Below are 16,330 nucleotides of genomic sequence, written 5' to 3' on the forward strand. Positions count from 1 at the left end.
GAATGAAAATCGATTGCTAATGTACGATGTCAATTGTTCGCTTCACGCTTATACTAAGTTATCTAATATTGTTTAGCTAAACTTGATTAGTATTCTCTTATCATTTTGTGGCTGCTTAAACTTGTGGTTTATGATATACACAAGACAAAGTTCACAGCAATCAATTTTCTACTGCATAGAGGTCAATATTTTGTGTAATTAAAATCTTTAAAAACTTCTTTCAGTTATTTTTTTGAGTAGATAAGTAAAGAGGGAAAAATGAATATTATTATGTTCTAAGTGAATAGTTCGCAGACTTTTGAAGTTGAAAATGTTTATCAATTTATCAGTTTATCACAAGAAAAAGTTCACAGCAATCAATTGTCTACTGCATACAGTTGAATATTTTGTGTAATTAAAATCTTTAAAAAAATGTGTATATACATTTTTATGTTCTAAGTGAATAACTTGAATATTTTGTGTAATTAAAATCTTTTAAAAACTTCTTTCAGTTATTTTTTTGAGTAGATTCCTTAAGAGAAAAAAATGTAAATTATTATGTTCTAAGTGAATAGTTTGCAGACTTTTAAAGTTAAAAATGTTGATTAATTTGATCGTCGAATATTTAAAAGACTTATTTCAATTAATCTGAAGAATAGAGTTGTTTTAGTATTTATTTATTTGAACAGACATATTAGATTATAATCTAAGTGAATAGTTTGCAGCCTTTTGAAGCCACCAAGGAGCCTTTATATCTAACGGAATACAACCAGTGTTGCAATTGCAACACTTATGATCACATTTTCCCCCTTTGGCGGCGCAACAGTGATGTTCCTTTGGATTCAAATTTCCACAGCCGAAACGTGAACAAATTTTATGATAATGGTGTCTGCCAACCTGTCTGGCATCATGATCCTGACACTGTTGTCCATATCTTATGACGAATCTTACTAATTTGGGACCGCAGCAAACGCTTTCAATGCCATTTTGTTGAATCGCTAGTGTTAACAGTAGCAGCGAAGCTAGGTAAATGATGTAGGACATACTTCTATTCCACAGAGTTTGCATTCTCAACTGACTCAGCTCGGTTAAGAGTCAAGCCAATTTATACGTAGTTCTGGCAAACCATATTTTATACCTCGAAACATTCGAAACAATTTATTAGCCAATGAATGATTTAAAGCTCGAAAAAAATTCCTATGTGAAATGCTAGTGCAATTTTCAGACAGTAAACTAGCGTGTTTAGATATCGATAAACGTCAAAATGAACGAACTCAATATAGAATGAAATTCGATTGCTGATGCACGTTGCACTGATTTGATATTACGTTCTTTCCGATTTCAGAAAATCCGTTTTGTTTATTATTTCATTTACTGGAAAATGTGTCCATTAATTCTATGTTTAATGGTTAGTTTATTTTTATATTCCATTAATTCTATGTTTAATGGTTAGTTTATTTTTATATTGAACTTGAATATTTCTTTTTTATGAATTTGCAGAATTAAATCCGTAGTACTTTTTGTTAGTTTATTTATCTGAGATGTTACCATATAAAGTTTTAGAATTTTCGTTTGTATCTATCCAGTGTAAGCATTTGAACATCGATAAGCATTTGCCCTCATTATATTGAAGGCATCTGCAGATAAAGTAATTGGGATCTAAATTTGCGCAGTCGAATAGAACACAAATCTTATCAGTACGCATTTTGGCAGTATGAAAAGAAATATATGATATATATAATTTAATATATAGTAATGACTTCTAATGATATTCGGTTGTATGATTTTTATTGTTTGATCTTGGATATGAGTGTTATCAAAGTTAGGGTAGTATAAATGGAACACTTTGTGATATGCAATATTAAAATACAAGTTAAATAGGCAGAGCTTGAAGGTGATGGAAAGGGTATTTCACAGTCGAGAAACTGTAAGTGAAAGCCGCAAAGAGAATAGTAGAACTATGCGGAACAGAGCATTTAATGCTTACAATTACTTTGCATACATTATGGCTCGTGTGAGTGTTGAACACAGATTTGTGTGGTCTGCAGTTGGAGTTGGAAGCGACTTACTACTGCGAGTTGTGGAGAGAGTGGAGTTGGAGAACTGGAGTTTTGCCCTGGCTTTTATGGCGGCTTCTGTCCGACTTCTTTTACATAATAAAAGCGTAAACACGTTTTCACCATTGGCCAACCGACGCGCCCATTACAATGGCGCCGCTGCCATTTTCCCCACTCTCTCTTTCTCTGTCTCTCTAAGAGGGTCTATATGGGCTTCTGATGGGCTATATAGCATAGTATGTTGCGTCCACACTTACGCGTGGTTTGTGCGAATAAAATTCGCCCTTTTTGGGTAGTTTTTATGAATTGTTTCAATGCTCATTTACCGGTTGGCCTAATGGGTGCATTGCCACGAATATTTTAGCCAAAAGGGCCAATAAAGTGCACAAGCTTTGCCTGTTTTATGGCCCATTGCTTGGTGTGGCATAAGAGAGTGAGTTGATTCGTGCGACTTACGGATAGCTGATCTACTATTATTACTCTCTTATTTCTATCATCAGACAGTGTATAGTAAAAGTGTAGATATAAAAGATCTTTCGCTTTTTAGCTTAAATTAAAGCACGCTTCAAGCGGGTTTCATTTAGTTCTGCCAACCCAAATAGAAAGTTGAAAGCATTTTTTCGCCATTGTTTTCATAAATTGCAAAGTTTAGTTGGCTAGTTTTGGGCAAAACTCATATCTTAGTAACACGCTATTCCCCCAAAAAGTAACTGAGAATTCACATTTACCAAATACTCCCAAGTTTTTATTTTCTCTATTCGCTTTTGTCTCTCTCTCTCGCTCCCTCGCATTGTGCCACTTCACTGTGCAATGTACACGCATTTTTCTGCATCTTGTCCGCTTGTGTGTGTGTGTGTTTGTAAAAATGCACCCAGCTTTACACACACACATACACACTATCACAGTCAAAGCAGATTACTAAAGTCGCAGCTAACATATTTTTGCACTGTGCGCGCTAGAAAAAAGTGAATGAGAAAGTGGAGAAATTCTATCTATATATAAGGAAAGTAAATACAAAATTGACACTGAATATTGACTACACTATGCAGTGTTAATGCAAGTGACATTATTGTGATAGTATTATTAATTAATAGTTATTCAAATATATTCGCTGTATAACATATTTAATAATTTTTGATGGTAGTTACTTCTCGGTCGCATATTCAACAACTAGAAGTGTATCAAAACAATTAGAATAATTACATTTGAGTGTACTCGACCATGAGATACATACTACATTTTCTTAATGAAAGCTCAAAAAATACAAAAAAATATACCGAAAACTGTATTTGGTATATTGATATAGTATATAATAAAAGTAAAACATTGCGGCGTTAATTCTAAGATATACCAAATTAATATACCGCAAAAATACTAAACAATACCGAAAGGTATATTTGGTATATTGATATAGTATATAATGAAAGCAAAACCTTGCGGTGTTAATTCTGAGATATACCAAATTAATATACCGCAAAAATACTAAACAATAACGAAAAGTATATTTGGTATATTGGTATAGTATATAATGAAAGCAAAACATTGCGGCATTAATTCTAAGATATACCAAATTAATATACCGCAAACATACTAAAAATACCGAAAGGTATATTTGGTATATTGATATAGTATATAATGAAAGCAAAACATTGCGACATTAATTCTAAAATATATCAAATTAATATACCGCAAAAATGCATGATATACCATCCAGTGCAAAATATACCATATTATCAGCCCAAGGAACTAAGTCCCGGGTCGGAGACGACGCCTTCCTCTGACATACATTTCCTGCAGTCACAAAATTATAATACCCTTCCACCCTATGGGTAGCGGGTATAAATATGTAGCGAGCAAAGTGTTGCAAGTGCGCTAAAGTTTCATGCTTCATTGGATACCGAATTCGTTCCTCTTCCCTCTCCAGCTTGCTTCGTTTTCTTGGTGCGTGGTGAAGAAGTCGCGGAAGAAGAACAATCAAATTTGCAGGCAGCTGAATTTTTTTGTTATTCCAACTCCTCCAGCACATGCAATGGCTTAGCTTGAATTGAGGCAGCACTTTCATAATCGAAATGCCAGCTAACCAGACCCAATAGAGTCGAACTGTAGCAAAGCCCACTTGTGGGTTTTTCCTTCCCTTTGCCTTGGCTTGTCTTGTCCTTGCTGCTTGCCTCTTGCTTTGCACATTAAAGCCATAACGGAGCACACTTGAAATTTAAAAGGCTCCCAAAAACCCCTCAATCATGCACCGTCTTCCCTACCCCTAAAGCATTTTCTGGCCCAATCCATTGTCTGGCAGGCACTCAAGCACACATATGCTTAACGCTTACTGCTGGGAATATGTCTCTACTCTGACTCGGGGGTTTAGTTTTTGGCTTAAACGTTGAAAGTAGGGGAGAGTTTTTTTTCCTCTCATTTCCTTTCCTTTAACTTGCCTCGCCTTGCGTTGCCTCTTTCACTTTTTTATTTGCATATTTTAATGCAAATTGTGCAGAATTAATTTAGTGCTGTTTAGTCTGCTGTCTCTCTGCCTCTCTGCTTCTCCCTCCTTCTTTCTATCACCACTTACGAGTGCCTCTCGCAACCGCTTTCCACAACCGCAATTCTTCAGACTGTCTCTGGTTCGTCGTTGTCGTGTCGAGTGGGCGGTTTCGTTTCATATGTAAATACATATTCGAGTTTCAAGTTTTATTTCGTTCAAGTTCGTCGCTTTTCTTTATTGTTTATGCTTAAATTGTGTTTCAAGGCGCACTCAAGTGTGTCCTAGTTTTTCCACCCACTCCACTCCGCCACTCGGGGTGGGGCGAAAAATATTTTATGAGCTATATTATGTAAACTGAATTTAGTTTTTGGCATTTGCTCCCTTTCTTCATTGCCAGTTTGTTGCCGAATTATTCGACAAGGCATTCAAGTGGCAAAAGAATTTGCTGTGCTCTGTGTTTTCGGGTTTTACGGTATCTAAATTGTATACCCTGCACGCAATGTCTGAGAGGGTGTGATGTGTTGGAGTAAATAAACAGAATTAATGATTCAAGGGCTTCTTTGAAGTCCTTATCTGAAGTGAAATTAATTGTCTATCAAATCCGCTTACTACTTTACTTTTATTTATATACTGATTTATTCCTTATTTTCTTTAACTTATTCCCTTACTTATATATTTCATATTTCATTAATTTTTTGCTTAAATCTGGCGATAAACTTATCACAGGGTATTTTAGCATATGCTTAATTTATTTCGCATTATGCACTCGCCTTTAAATTTGTAAAAGTTATGTGCACAAGCTCAACAATAAATAAAGGTCATGCAATTTGTGCTTATAAACTTTCACACATTACAATGTTGCATATCCAATTATTTGCTTAAATAATTTACTTTTGCGCAATGACTTTGTAGTACTCTTTTTTGAACTCTCTCAGCAGCTGGCAAATGTTTAGGTAGCAAGTCAGTTTGCATGAGCTAGCTAAACTGTCCGAATTATTATTGTGCATACTCCGAGGGAATGGCATAAAAAATTTCACTCACGTACAAAGGAAATGAAATGAAATGAATTTCTGAGCCGTCCTTCAGTTTGTTCTCCTGGTTATCTTCATAGCTCTCCGTTTGTCTTTCTAGTCTTATATTCTCTGGTTTCATTTTTTTTTTTGTTCTTCCACGTAGCAGCAGCTGCAACTCGTAAGAGTTCGCGAAATTTATGCTGATCATTCATAATGTCAGACGCGAGAGAGAAAGAGGAGTGCATAGCATAGAGAAGCACCCACGACCCTGATAAGGCATAGGTCTAGGCTCAGGCGACAGGAAAGTGAAAATGAATGTGAATAAACTGGGTCAGATCAAGCGAGCGTTGTTACTTTAAACGCCCAGAATTTAAGACAAACACCAAAGGAATTTGCGCCTATTTATAAAGGTTAGAATGGGAATATTGTAGAACTTGTTGAACTTTGACTTTGCAAACTAATGATATGAAGGCGACCCATAAATCTGCTTCAAATTATGTATATAGTTGCTTATATGTATGTAAAATGAAAAGAGATTGGGTGAGGGGTGAGGGGTGGCAAATGAAAAGAAAGAAATCACCAAAGCAACACGGAAAGTCGTGCACAATAAGAAAGGAAAATCAATTTCCGCTTTCAAAATAATTCCAAAGCCATACAAAGCTGCATGAACCGAGTCAAGATGAGGCTGAACTCAGCTCAGCGCCGCTCAGCAGCTGAACAAGAGATGGACGAGAAGAGAGGGAGAAGTGGAGAAAGTGGAGTTGGGGGGTCTAAGAAAAAGTTGCCATTATCCAGAGAGAGAGAGAGATAAGATATTTGCACAAGAATGGCATTCAGTTGATAAAATCCGATTTGAAAATGAGCGAATGCCTGGCAATGAGCAAAGCGAAGTCAGGGCGAGACGAGGCGGGGCGCGGGGCAGACCCATCGAATGGTGGCAAAAACCTGAAGCAAAACAAAAGCTAAAGGGGCGAAGGGGAGAGCGAGCGGGAAGTAGAGTCTCTCTCTTTGGGTTGTGTTGTAGCAGGCAAGGATAACAATTTTATAAATAAATATTTGTGCGCCCAGCAAAGTTGCCGCCGCGCTTCTTCCTTCTCCCTTCTCGCTTCCCTTTGCGTTTCGCTTTTGAACTCAACTATCTGGCGATAAATCATTTGAAGTTGTCGTTCCCTGCAATTGGCCCGGTGACAATCTTTGTGCCCCAACCTCCTCTCTTCACCCAATCGCAATCTTTGCCAAAATACAACAACAACAACAGCAACGAAAAAAGAAAGGAGAAAAGCAAACTCAAGGACACTGTTGTTGCTTTTCGGGTACGTTTTACGCACTTTCGCCCGTAAATCTGCGACAAGGCAACTGAAGCGCAAAACGGAAGCATGTCTCCGTCTGATAGTCCAATGACTTCCGCTCCTGCCGTTTAATGCTTTTTAATGAGTTGCTTCTCCTACACTTTCTACTCCAACTCCTCCTCTGGCTCTGTGAAATACGATGGATGGGCGACGACATGCGAAACTTAATCGATTTCATTGACGACAGATTTTCGCATGTGTTTTTTTCTCGCCCCTCTTATGTGTGTTGGCATACTTTTAGGAGGCAGTATGAGTCTAAAGTTCACTTATCGACTTGCGAGTTCATTTATTTCAATTCACATTTGATTTCCTTAAATTTCATGTTCTAAAATTGCGTTTAAATTGTCATTAAACAGAAATTGATAAAAGCATGATTGAAATTAAATTACTTCAAGATGCAGAGCTAAGCAAACTTTTAACTAGATGGAATGCAATTAGTTGTAAGAGCAGAGAAATTGCTTATTGGAACATCATCTGATCTGTGCCGATTGATGACTTTTTGCATGGCTTTTGTGTGTCGAACTTTCTTTTTTTCTTGTTGCTTCACTTTGAGGCATTGTGTCCAAATCGCTTTCGGACGACAGTTTAGAATTCGATTGAAGCGCCATTTGGGTTGAGAGGAGAAGGAGGAGATATCTCTCTCCTGATTACTTATGCCGGTCAGGTAAATCTTGTAAAAATTGTCCCTGTCTGTTTTGAGCAGATTTTCCACACTCTCTCTCTCTCTCTCTTTCTTTTGGTCTCTGTCATTTTGTGTTGATTGAGTGCGATTTGTTGTTGGGCGTCTTAAAGTACAATTTGGTACAACTTTAATTTGTTTTGTTGCTCAGATTTTTGTCAGTCTCTGTTTCTGTCTTTAGGCCATATGTTCCGGGCTGTTGTGTTTTGTTTTTTTCCCCGCTTTTTTATTCTTTTTTGTTTTTTGGGGCCTGGTCAGCGTGCCGTGGGCGTTTGGCTTCCATCGTGCTGCGCATTGATAAATGAGCCGCTACAAAGGTCGTTGCCAGGGTCGTCGCGAGTTCTTTGCAGGCCGCACTTTCCACTTTTATTATTTGTTTATGCGTTGACTGTGGCTTGCTTTGGTCTATTGAAAAATTTCCATGGCGCTGCCGCTGCTTTTGCCTCGCCCTCGCCCTCTTCCTATTATCATTTGGGGTATTTTTTTTTCTCTCGTTGCGTTGCCCAGAAGATAAACAAGTCGTCGGGTGACCGAAGAGGGGGGGGAGGAGGGGAAACGTAAAGTCGGTGCAGAGAGTTTTCTAACAAATTGTGGGCAATATTTTTGTTTCATCAAGAGAGTGTGTCCTTGCCTGGTCTCGTTGTTGCTTGCGTTATCCTTGCGGCCATTGGCAACTTTATTGCATTATTGAAAAACTTGTCCAAATATTTTGAATGTGTAGAAAAGCTTTTTGCTCTTATTAAATTTTTCCAGAGCGCCTCAGAATTTACAATTTAATTGTATCAAAATATTGTACAAAATATGAGACGAGACTCTTGCGTATTCCCAAAATGTAATACTCTTATGTATATTCTTAAGTGTTTTTATAGCTAACTTACCTACTTGTTGTTGCCGCTTCGCTCCCTCCGCTTCTCTCCTTGGCCCTTGAGAGTTGCACACTTTTCAGTTTCATCCAATTTATTGGCATATTTACACACATGATTTTATTATTATTTTATTAATGCATTTTCCTATAGTTACAACTAGTTATGCAAGTTTTATGAGCAGCTCTTTCTCTGTCTCGTTTCTTCTTTCACTCTGTGATTTCACTGCAATATGCCATGCCACTTAGTGTGGCAACAATTTCAATCAAGTGAATTCTTTTCAGGCTTTAATTAAATTTCCATCATCGAAAAAACACAAAAAATATAATACGTGACGAGCCGACGAACTGAAAACTGAAAAGAGGAATTAAATATGTTGCAATTTATATTATTACTTTGTCTTTGGCACTTATTGTTAAGCAATCGTACAAACAAAATGTTATTAAATGTAAAGCAAATGCATTTTATATTATTGATTTTCGCATTATTAATAATCATAATAATAAAGCTCACAATATGTGCTTTAAATGAACGTAATGGGACTTAAATGCATTCAAGCTTGTTTAAGCGTTCATCAATTTCTGAATTACTTAATTAACGTTGATCAAATTGCATTTTATGAATCAAGAAATTTATCACAAATTGAGCTCACAAATCCTTTCAGTAGATTTTCAGATTTTTTCGAAATTTCAGCTCAGAAAAGTATTAGAAAATCTCATTTGAAATCCACTTAAATAGAAATTCTTCGAAGCTGAGATTGATGTGATTTACTTTTTGTTCTTCGACTGTTGTTCTAAGGACGATGTGTCACTCGCGTCGTATACGCAATAGTATTATTTATTAATAGTAATAGAAAAAAGCCCATTCTGTCCCAAGGATTTCTGATGTTTTAAAAGTTATCTCAGAAAAGTATTAAAAAATCACATTTTAAATAACCTTAAATAAAATTGATGTGATTTGTTGTTTTAAATATTCTATAACAACTGCAGACTGATATGAAACATGCGTCGTATGCGCAATTAATAGGATTGCACGAATAATTCAAAGTTCATTCTCTCAATGCGATAAAAGATTTTCAGATATTAGAAAATCGCTTTTGTCGTAGCTGAGATTGATTTACGTATTGATTTACTTTTCTAAGAAATAATTTATTACAACTGCAGATTGATGTGACACACGCATCGTATACGCAATATGATCGCAACTGTATTATTTATTAATAATAATAGATGAAAGCACATGGGAGTATAATTTTTATGTGCTGCATGTCAATAGAAATGCGAAAACGTGGCTAATTTTCAATGGCAGCTGTCAACGCGTTTCGAACTCCGATAAAATGATAAATAATAGAAAAATACGCATAGAAAAAAATAGAGGGGAGAGAGGGGAAGAATTGTGCGTGACACTCGCTCAACTCTTGGGCTTTCAGGCTGTTGTGTACATGAAAGTCGATTTTAAAATGTGTGCGTTTTTGGGTCTTTTGTATTATTGAATGCGACATTTATATGCCGCCGCAGGCCACATGCGCATTTTCACATAATAGACACACAAATAGAGACTGAGACAGAGACAGAGAAGTGGGTGAGGGAAAGAGATAGATACATCGAATAGAGATACAGATACAAATACAGATACAAATGCGATGCCATTTGGCCTAACAAATGTCAGACACACACGCATTTCGGCGGTTGACATTCTGACAAAAACAGCAGCAACAAGAAGACAATTGAGAGCCAATAGATGCAGAGAAATTGGCAAACATAGATGCTATAGCGTGTTGTTGCGGGATTTGTTTGGCAAATGAGCTGAAAGCCATTTCACTAATTAGGCGAAGCTGCAATTATCACACACACACACACTCGAAAGTGCAATACACATAAATATACAATACATATATGAATTTCACAATATTAATTAAATTTATTCGACAACCTTAGACAAGTTCTATTTTATTCTATCTCTTGTTTTGATTGGATCAAAACCGTCTCTGTAACAAGAGAAATGATGTCCTCATTCCATTTCAGTCTCTCTGACAACAGAATAATAACCTCGAAAATAATTTACTCTATGCAAGGGAGAGTTCGTGGGGAAGGGGAAAGGGGGGGAGTGGGGATAACAAACATGAAACCGGCATGGAAAATAAATTAGAATTTTTGTTTAATTGGAAATTTGATGCGAAACAACAAAAATGTTTTCACTTTTTCTCGTTATTGTTATTGTTATTGTTATTGTTATTTTTGTGGGCTATTGTTGCTGCTGCTGCTGTTTTGTTGTTGTTGTTTGCTGTTTTATTATTTTTCATTTCGCTCTTTCCATTCGTTCGAGAGCGGGCGCTTTACTCAACATATTAAATTTCATCAATATGTACCTATTATTTTCATTTTCAGCATCATTATTTGTAGAGAATGAAATATGGCAGAAAATTCAGCAAAAGCCATCAACACTGTTTAGAAATATTTCTGCACAGAGATGAAAAATCAAAGGTATTACATTTGCTGTCTTGCAATTAATTGTCGAGAGTTTCGTTCGGTTGACAGACGATTTTATCACGAATATTTCTATGATTACAGTCTGTGCTTCCTTAAAATATCCGGCATCAGATTTCCATTCCTTTTTTGTTGCATACTTTGTGGGGTTCTATCTTGGGCTTTTGATGTTTAAAAATAAAATGACTTACTAGCAAATTCTTGGAAATTACAGACTGTGTATCCCAATAATCTAAAGTATGGTTTGTAGTTGACTTTGTTCTCTCTCTCTCTGTCTCTCTCTTTTGCGTCCATCTGTCTTTGCTATCTATCTCCTTCTGCCTGTCGCATTATTAACGCACATAAAACTCGCATATAAAGTGATTTAAATTTATTAAATATAAAAACCGCGATGCAGCAAAGATGTGCGCATAACAATTGCAATAAAATTTAACGTGCATCGATAAAAATATAAAACCCAATAAAAGCGCCAACAACAAAGCATCAGCATCAGCATCAGCAGCGCAGCGATCTCTGAAAAGAGAACTTCATTACTTATTTGAATGGAAAAATAAAACGAACACAAAAACAACAGCAACAAAAAGAGAGGAAAATGAAAACAAAAACACACACAAAAATGATGGAAAAACTCACTATGGAACCCCATGAATGGCAACTGCGGCATGCGCCAAGCGGTAAGCGGCAGGCGGCAAGCGGCGGCTTTATTCATTCCACAAATGAAGCGAATGAATCGAGTCGAGTCGAGTTGAGTTGCTCTGCGTTGAGTTGGAGGCATCAACAAAGGCGTGCGTTAAATGTTTTATATTTAAGAGCTCACCAAACAACATGCCTGACTGACTGACTGACCGACCCATCGACCGACGAAGCTGTCCGTCCATCAGTCCATCCATCCGCTCGTCTCACATAACCATTTTCTATAAAGCATTCGCCCGCCCCTTCCTCCCCTCCACTTTTCGCCGTTCATAAATAATTATAATTTTCAATTTAAGAAACATTTTCATATTGCAAATGCCACTTAATGGACTTTACTCGCCGAATCGTGGCCGAAATTGACTTTTCTACCCTCCATACGGTCCAGGTGCAACGTTAAATTGCATTTTAATTGTTCCGAAATTGATGAAACATTAACTCGCGAGTATCTTAAAGATACTTGTTATGATTTAAATAATGCAATTAAATACTGAGCTTTAAATGGTTTATATATTAATTGCATTGGAGGAATATTCTTGGTTACGTCTACTTAAGTTTGATATCAACTTCTTTTTTATGCTCATTTAAAAATACCTTAGGAAAAATACCTGTGAAATACGAGCTACCTATTTTGAATAAAAGCAAAAGAGTTCAGTATTCTATTTTAACTATAACAAATTTAATATACCACAAAAATACTAAAAATACACAAAAGGCTCTATTTGGTATATTGATATAGTACAATTTAATATATACCATAGAGTGCACTTTATATCAGATGATATACTGAAACATTCCGAAGGCTATGTTTTTGGATTATTGATTTAAAATATACCACAAACAGTAAAATATACCATATTGTCAGCCATACAAAAGAATTTTTTATATAACTTCTATAATTCTTATCTGATGGCAACCAATTTAATATAGCACAAAAATACTAAAAATATACAAAAAGCTATATTTGGTATATTGATATAGTATCATTCAAAATATACCATAGAGTGCACAATATACCAGATGATATACTGAAACATAACAAAGGCTATATTTGGTATATTGATATAGTATTATTCAAAATATACCACAAACTGTAAAATATACCATATTGTCAGCCGTACAAAAGTATTTTTTAAATAACATCCATAATTCTTATGTGATCGCAACCAAATTTTGATATCACGTTCGCATTTCGTTCCAAAAAATTGTTTGCAACTTCCTTTTTATGCTCACTCAAAAATATCTAAGGAAAGTAAGCAAGAAAAATAGCAACAAAAAAGGAAAGAAAGCGAAGAAACCAATTGCATAACTTTCTTACGGTCTGTTGTGACCGCACTTGAGCGTTGAGCTCTCCGCACCAGCAGCGACATCAAATAAAGTTGAGCAAAGTTGTTTCTCTTTCTAACGCAGCTCAGATTGTCTGTCTGTTGGTTGGTTGGTTTTTTTTTTTAGATGTTTTTTATGTGCTTCATGCACTTGGATGTCAACACATCGACGGAATAACGGCACATTCGTCCAATTTACACACAAGTTCGTTCTGTGGCAAGAGCAAGAGCCACTCCAAGGACTTCAGCGCCAGACAAGCAGCGTCCTCGGGAGTTGAGCAAACTTGAACTTTTACGGCTGGCCAACTGGCTGACTTGTCTGTCTGTCTGTCCGTCTGTCTGTTGGGATGGTTCTTTCGTTGGTGACTGTTGCACAGTCTGCCACAGCTGTATTCGTACGGTACACACATTGCTGTATATATCAAAGCGTTGCGCCCACAACATTTTTGGCAAGTGCTGCGCGCATTGCTTTTGGCTCTCTCTAATTACATGTTGGCCTAGAAGAGAAGGAGAGTGAGGGGAGAAGAGGAAAGAGGAGGGGAATCTCCTCGGCTTGAGCATGCGTTGCGGTTTTTCATTTGCATTCGCTTGGAAGAACTTAGTTTTCGACGAGTTTTAAGTGAATGGAATTTTCAGCTCACTGTGTGACTCTCTGTGGCTGCCTCAGTGTGTGTATGTGTGTTGAAGTATTGCAGTGAGAGCATAATTACATTTTTGGCTACAAGTAGCACACAGTCTGTTGTACGACAGAGGAAGCAAGATATTCCTTTTCGTAGTCGTCGTATCTATATCTATATTTTATTTATGATTTTCCTCGGGGGCTTTTTCTTCTTCTTTTTCCTTACGCCTCCTGTCACCAACTGTCCCTCTCCTCTCGAGTAGTTGCAGTTGCAGTTACTGTTGCTGCTGATAATTTCAGACGCGCCAGGCAAATTTCAGAGTTCACGGTTTAGTGAACAACAACAATTTTGTAGCCATGAATGCATCCGGAATCCGTAAGCTTCCTTTCCCACTCCTTCAAAGTGCAGAATGCAGCGTAGCTTTTGCTTGGACTGTTTCGGTTTTCTTGTGCTAAACTTTATGAGGAACGAATAAGAGAGGGAGCGAAGAGTGAGGCAGGGAAAATCATTTATCAATGTCAGAGAATGTGCTGCATGCACGAGAAGTTCTCTTCTCTCTCTCTTTCTCTGCCATGAAGACACTTTCTGACGTGTGTGTGTGTGTGTGTGGGCTGAAACAAGTTACCCGAAACTTGTGACTTTGTTTCACAAGTGATTTTCAAAATTATGCACACACGCATAAATGGGTTGCCGTCGTTCATTCCCCAAGTCTAAAAACTTTTCCCTAGCATTTTATCAATACATAATTCAGGACAAACAGCAAAAAAAAAAACTGCTAGATGTGGAACAGTTTTAGTCGCAAAGTCGCAAAGGATTCTCTGCTATTTTTTTTTTTGGGAAATATTAATTAAAGTTTGCCCATAAGACAAGAAATTGTATGACAATTTTAGCTGCAAAGGTTTTTTAAGGCACAAAATCGGTTTCAACTTCATTTATGAAAGCATTAAGCTCGCTTTTTAAAGGGTACAACTTAAGGCAAAAGATTCAAAGCGGCACGCACAACGATTGTGGATTTGTTGGATTAGTTTTGTGTTGTGTTGGAGTTTTGTTCTCCATTCTTTTTTTGAGCTGTGTGGGCGTAGCTTTTGTCTTAGTTTATGCGAGAGCGAAACTTTAGCACTTAGCTGCACTGAGCACTGCGGATTGTGAACTGGGGATTGAGAACTGTGAACTGTGGATTGTGGAGGGGGAGGGGTCGATGGGAGTCGTCTCATGGCTGCATTTGGGTTCTTTTAAAGCGGTCGAGCGGTCGCTTCTAATTCTCTGGCCGCCACTTGTTTGCCAGCGAAACAAGTTTGCACTCAAAACTCGTAAATAATGAATGGGTAAAAAGCGCAACCGCACCATTCATAATGGAAAAAGTTGCCCGGGTCCACTCGAAAACTATTGCACTTGCCGCAAACCAACACAGAGCTGTGTTGTTTGTGTTGCTGCTGCTGTTGCTGCTGCACATACAATATTTGAGTCTGGCCATGGCCTCGACTCCTCCTGACATCTCCTGACTGTGTTGCTGTTGCTGTTGCGTATGCTGTGACGCCTTTTGCCTGAGAAGCTGCAGCCGGCGGCGTTATTGTCATGTGTACAGTAAAAATAACAAATAACAAACACTGGGGCGGACCACTACAAGCCATAAATGGGGGAGTGGTCGGTGGGTGGTCGGTGGGTGGTCGCTTGGTGGGTGGTGACTGTTTATACATTGACGGAGTGTGGCCTTGATGCGGTTTATGCATCTCCCTCGATAGCCAGACTATATTTTATTCGCCCCGGCAAGGTTAAAGTTGCCATTTTAATATTGTATCTCTGTTTGTTGTAGTAGTTTATGATCTCAAACAAAAAAAAGTAGTTTCAATTTCAACATTTCCATTTCTATAAATATCAAGTATTGCAAAAGGAAATTGAAATTTTGCTTGTGATAAATAACAGGAGATATAAATAACGGTGAAGCGCATAAATAACTTTTAAATATTGCAAATCGATTTGCTACTCTCTACTCTCCATATATATAAATATCAAATGTGGCTATTTCAACTTACCTTGAATTGTTTTTACACAAAGTTGCAAACACGAAATTTTTGTACATATGCTGCAAAGCAACAATTTAATTAAATTTGACCCGAAACAAAATAAAAACCCCGGATGAACGTTGCTTAAAGTCTGCGATTCAAGCGGAAATTGAAATTCACACACACGCTGCTGCTGCCGGCCAACAGATGTCGCCACCATACAATATGGCACTAACTATTATAGTGTGTGTTATTGTTTTATTTCGACTGTTAGTTTTGCATCGTTTTTGTAATTGTTGAATGCATTTTATGTATATTTGCATTGAACGCTTTCAACACGACATTTTGACTTGGACATAAACAGAGATTGTTGCGCTGATGAGTGAGTTGGGTTGGGGGTGGTTGCCTACAAAGGGGGAGTGGAAGTGACACATGCACACGTGCAACGTAAACTCGTATTTTCGAATATCTCCCGGTTTGTGTTGCCGGCACACGCACACGAGAGACACGAAGCCGACCGAGTCCCACCATGCGACTCAAATGTAACAAGCAGACTGAGTGCGACGCGGCTCTGCAGCGGCCCAGCAGCGGCAGCGGCAGCGGTGGACGACGCAACGACGACGACGACGACGACGACATCTCCAACGAGAGCATCAACAGTACTATTTAGCAGCGACAGCAACGAGTAGACAGCCGACAGTCAGCAGCAGCATTCGGCCTCAACAGCTCAACACCCACAATGGGCCAATGAGCAAAGCGGAGAGCGAACGAAACGAGAGAGAGAGAA

At 37.7% G+C, this 16,330-nt stretch overlaps 1 protein-coding gene across 2 annotated transcripts in view; it reads right to left on the reverse strand.

Moving 5' to 3' along the window:
- The window catches only part of LOC117564896 (protein O-mannosyl-transferase TMTC1), a 62,310-nt gene extending 46,222 nt beyond the window's left edge, over positions 1–16,088 (reverse strand). The window contains exons 1-2 of one of the 2 annotated variants that reach the window (XM_034243845.2): positions 15,574–16,088; positions 8,435–8,773 (exon numbers count right to left, since the gene is read on the reverse strand). In XM_034243845.2, coding sequence (XP_034099736.1) covers positions 8,435–8,535 — 101 coding nt within the window. In that variant the 5' untranslated portion in view covers positions 8,536–8,773; positions 15,574–16,088. The remainder of the gene's footprint in view (positions 1–8,434; positions 8,774–15,573) is intronic. The other variant, XM_034243846.2, reaches the window with a different exon arrangement.
- Positions 16,089–16,330: the final 242 nt, after the last annotated feature.

Source organism: Drosophila albomicans, chromosome 2L, assembly GCF_009650485.2.
Source record: "Drosophila albomicans strain 15112-1751.03 chromosome 2L, ASM965048v2, whole genome shotgun sequence".
NCBI classification, from domain to species: domain Eukaryota; kingdom Metazoa; phylum Arthropoda; class Insecta; order Diptera; family Drosophilidae; genus Drosophila; species Drosophila albomicans.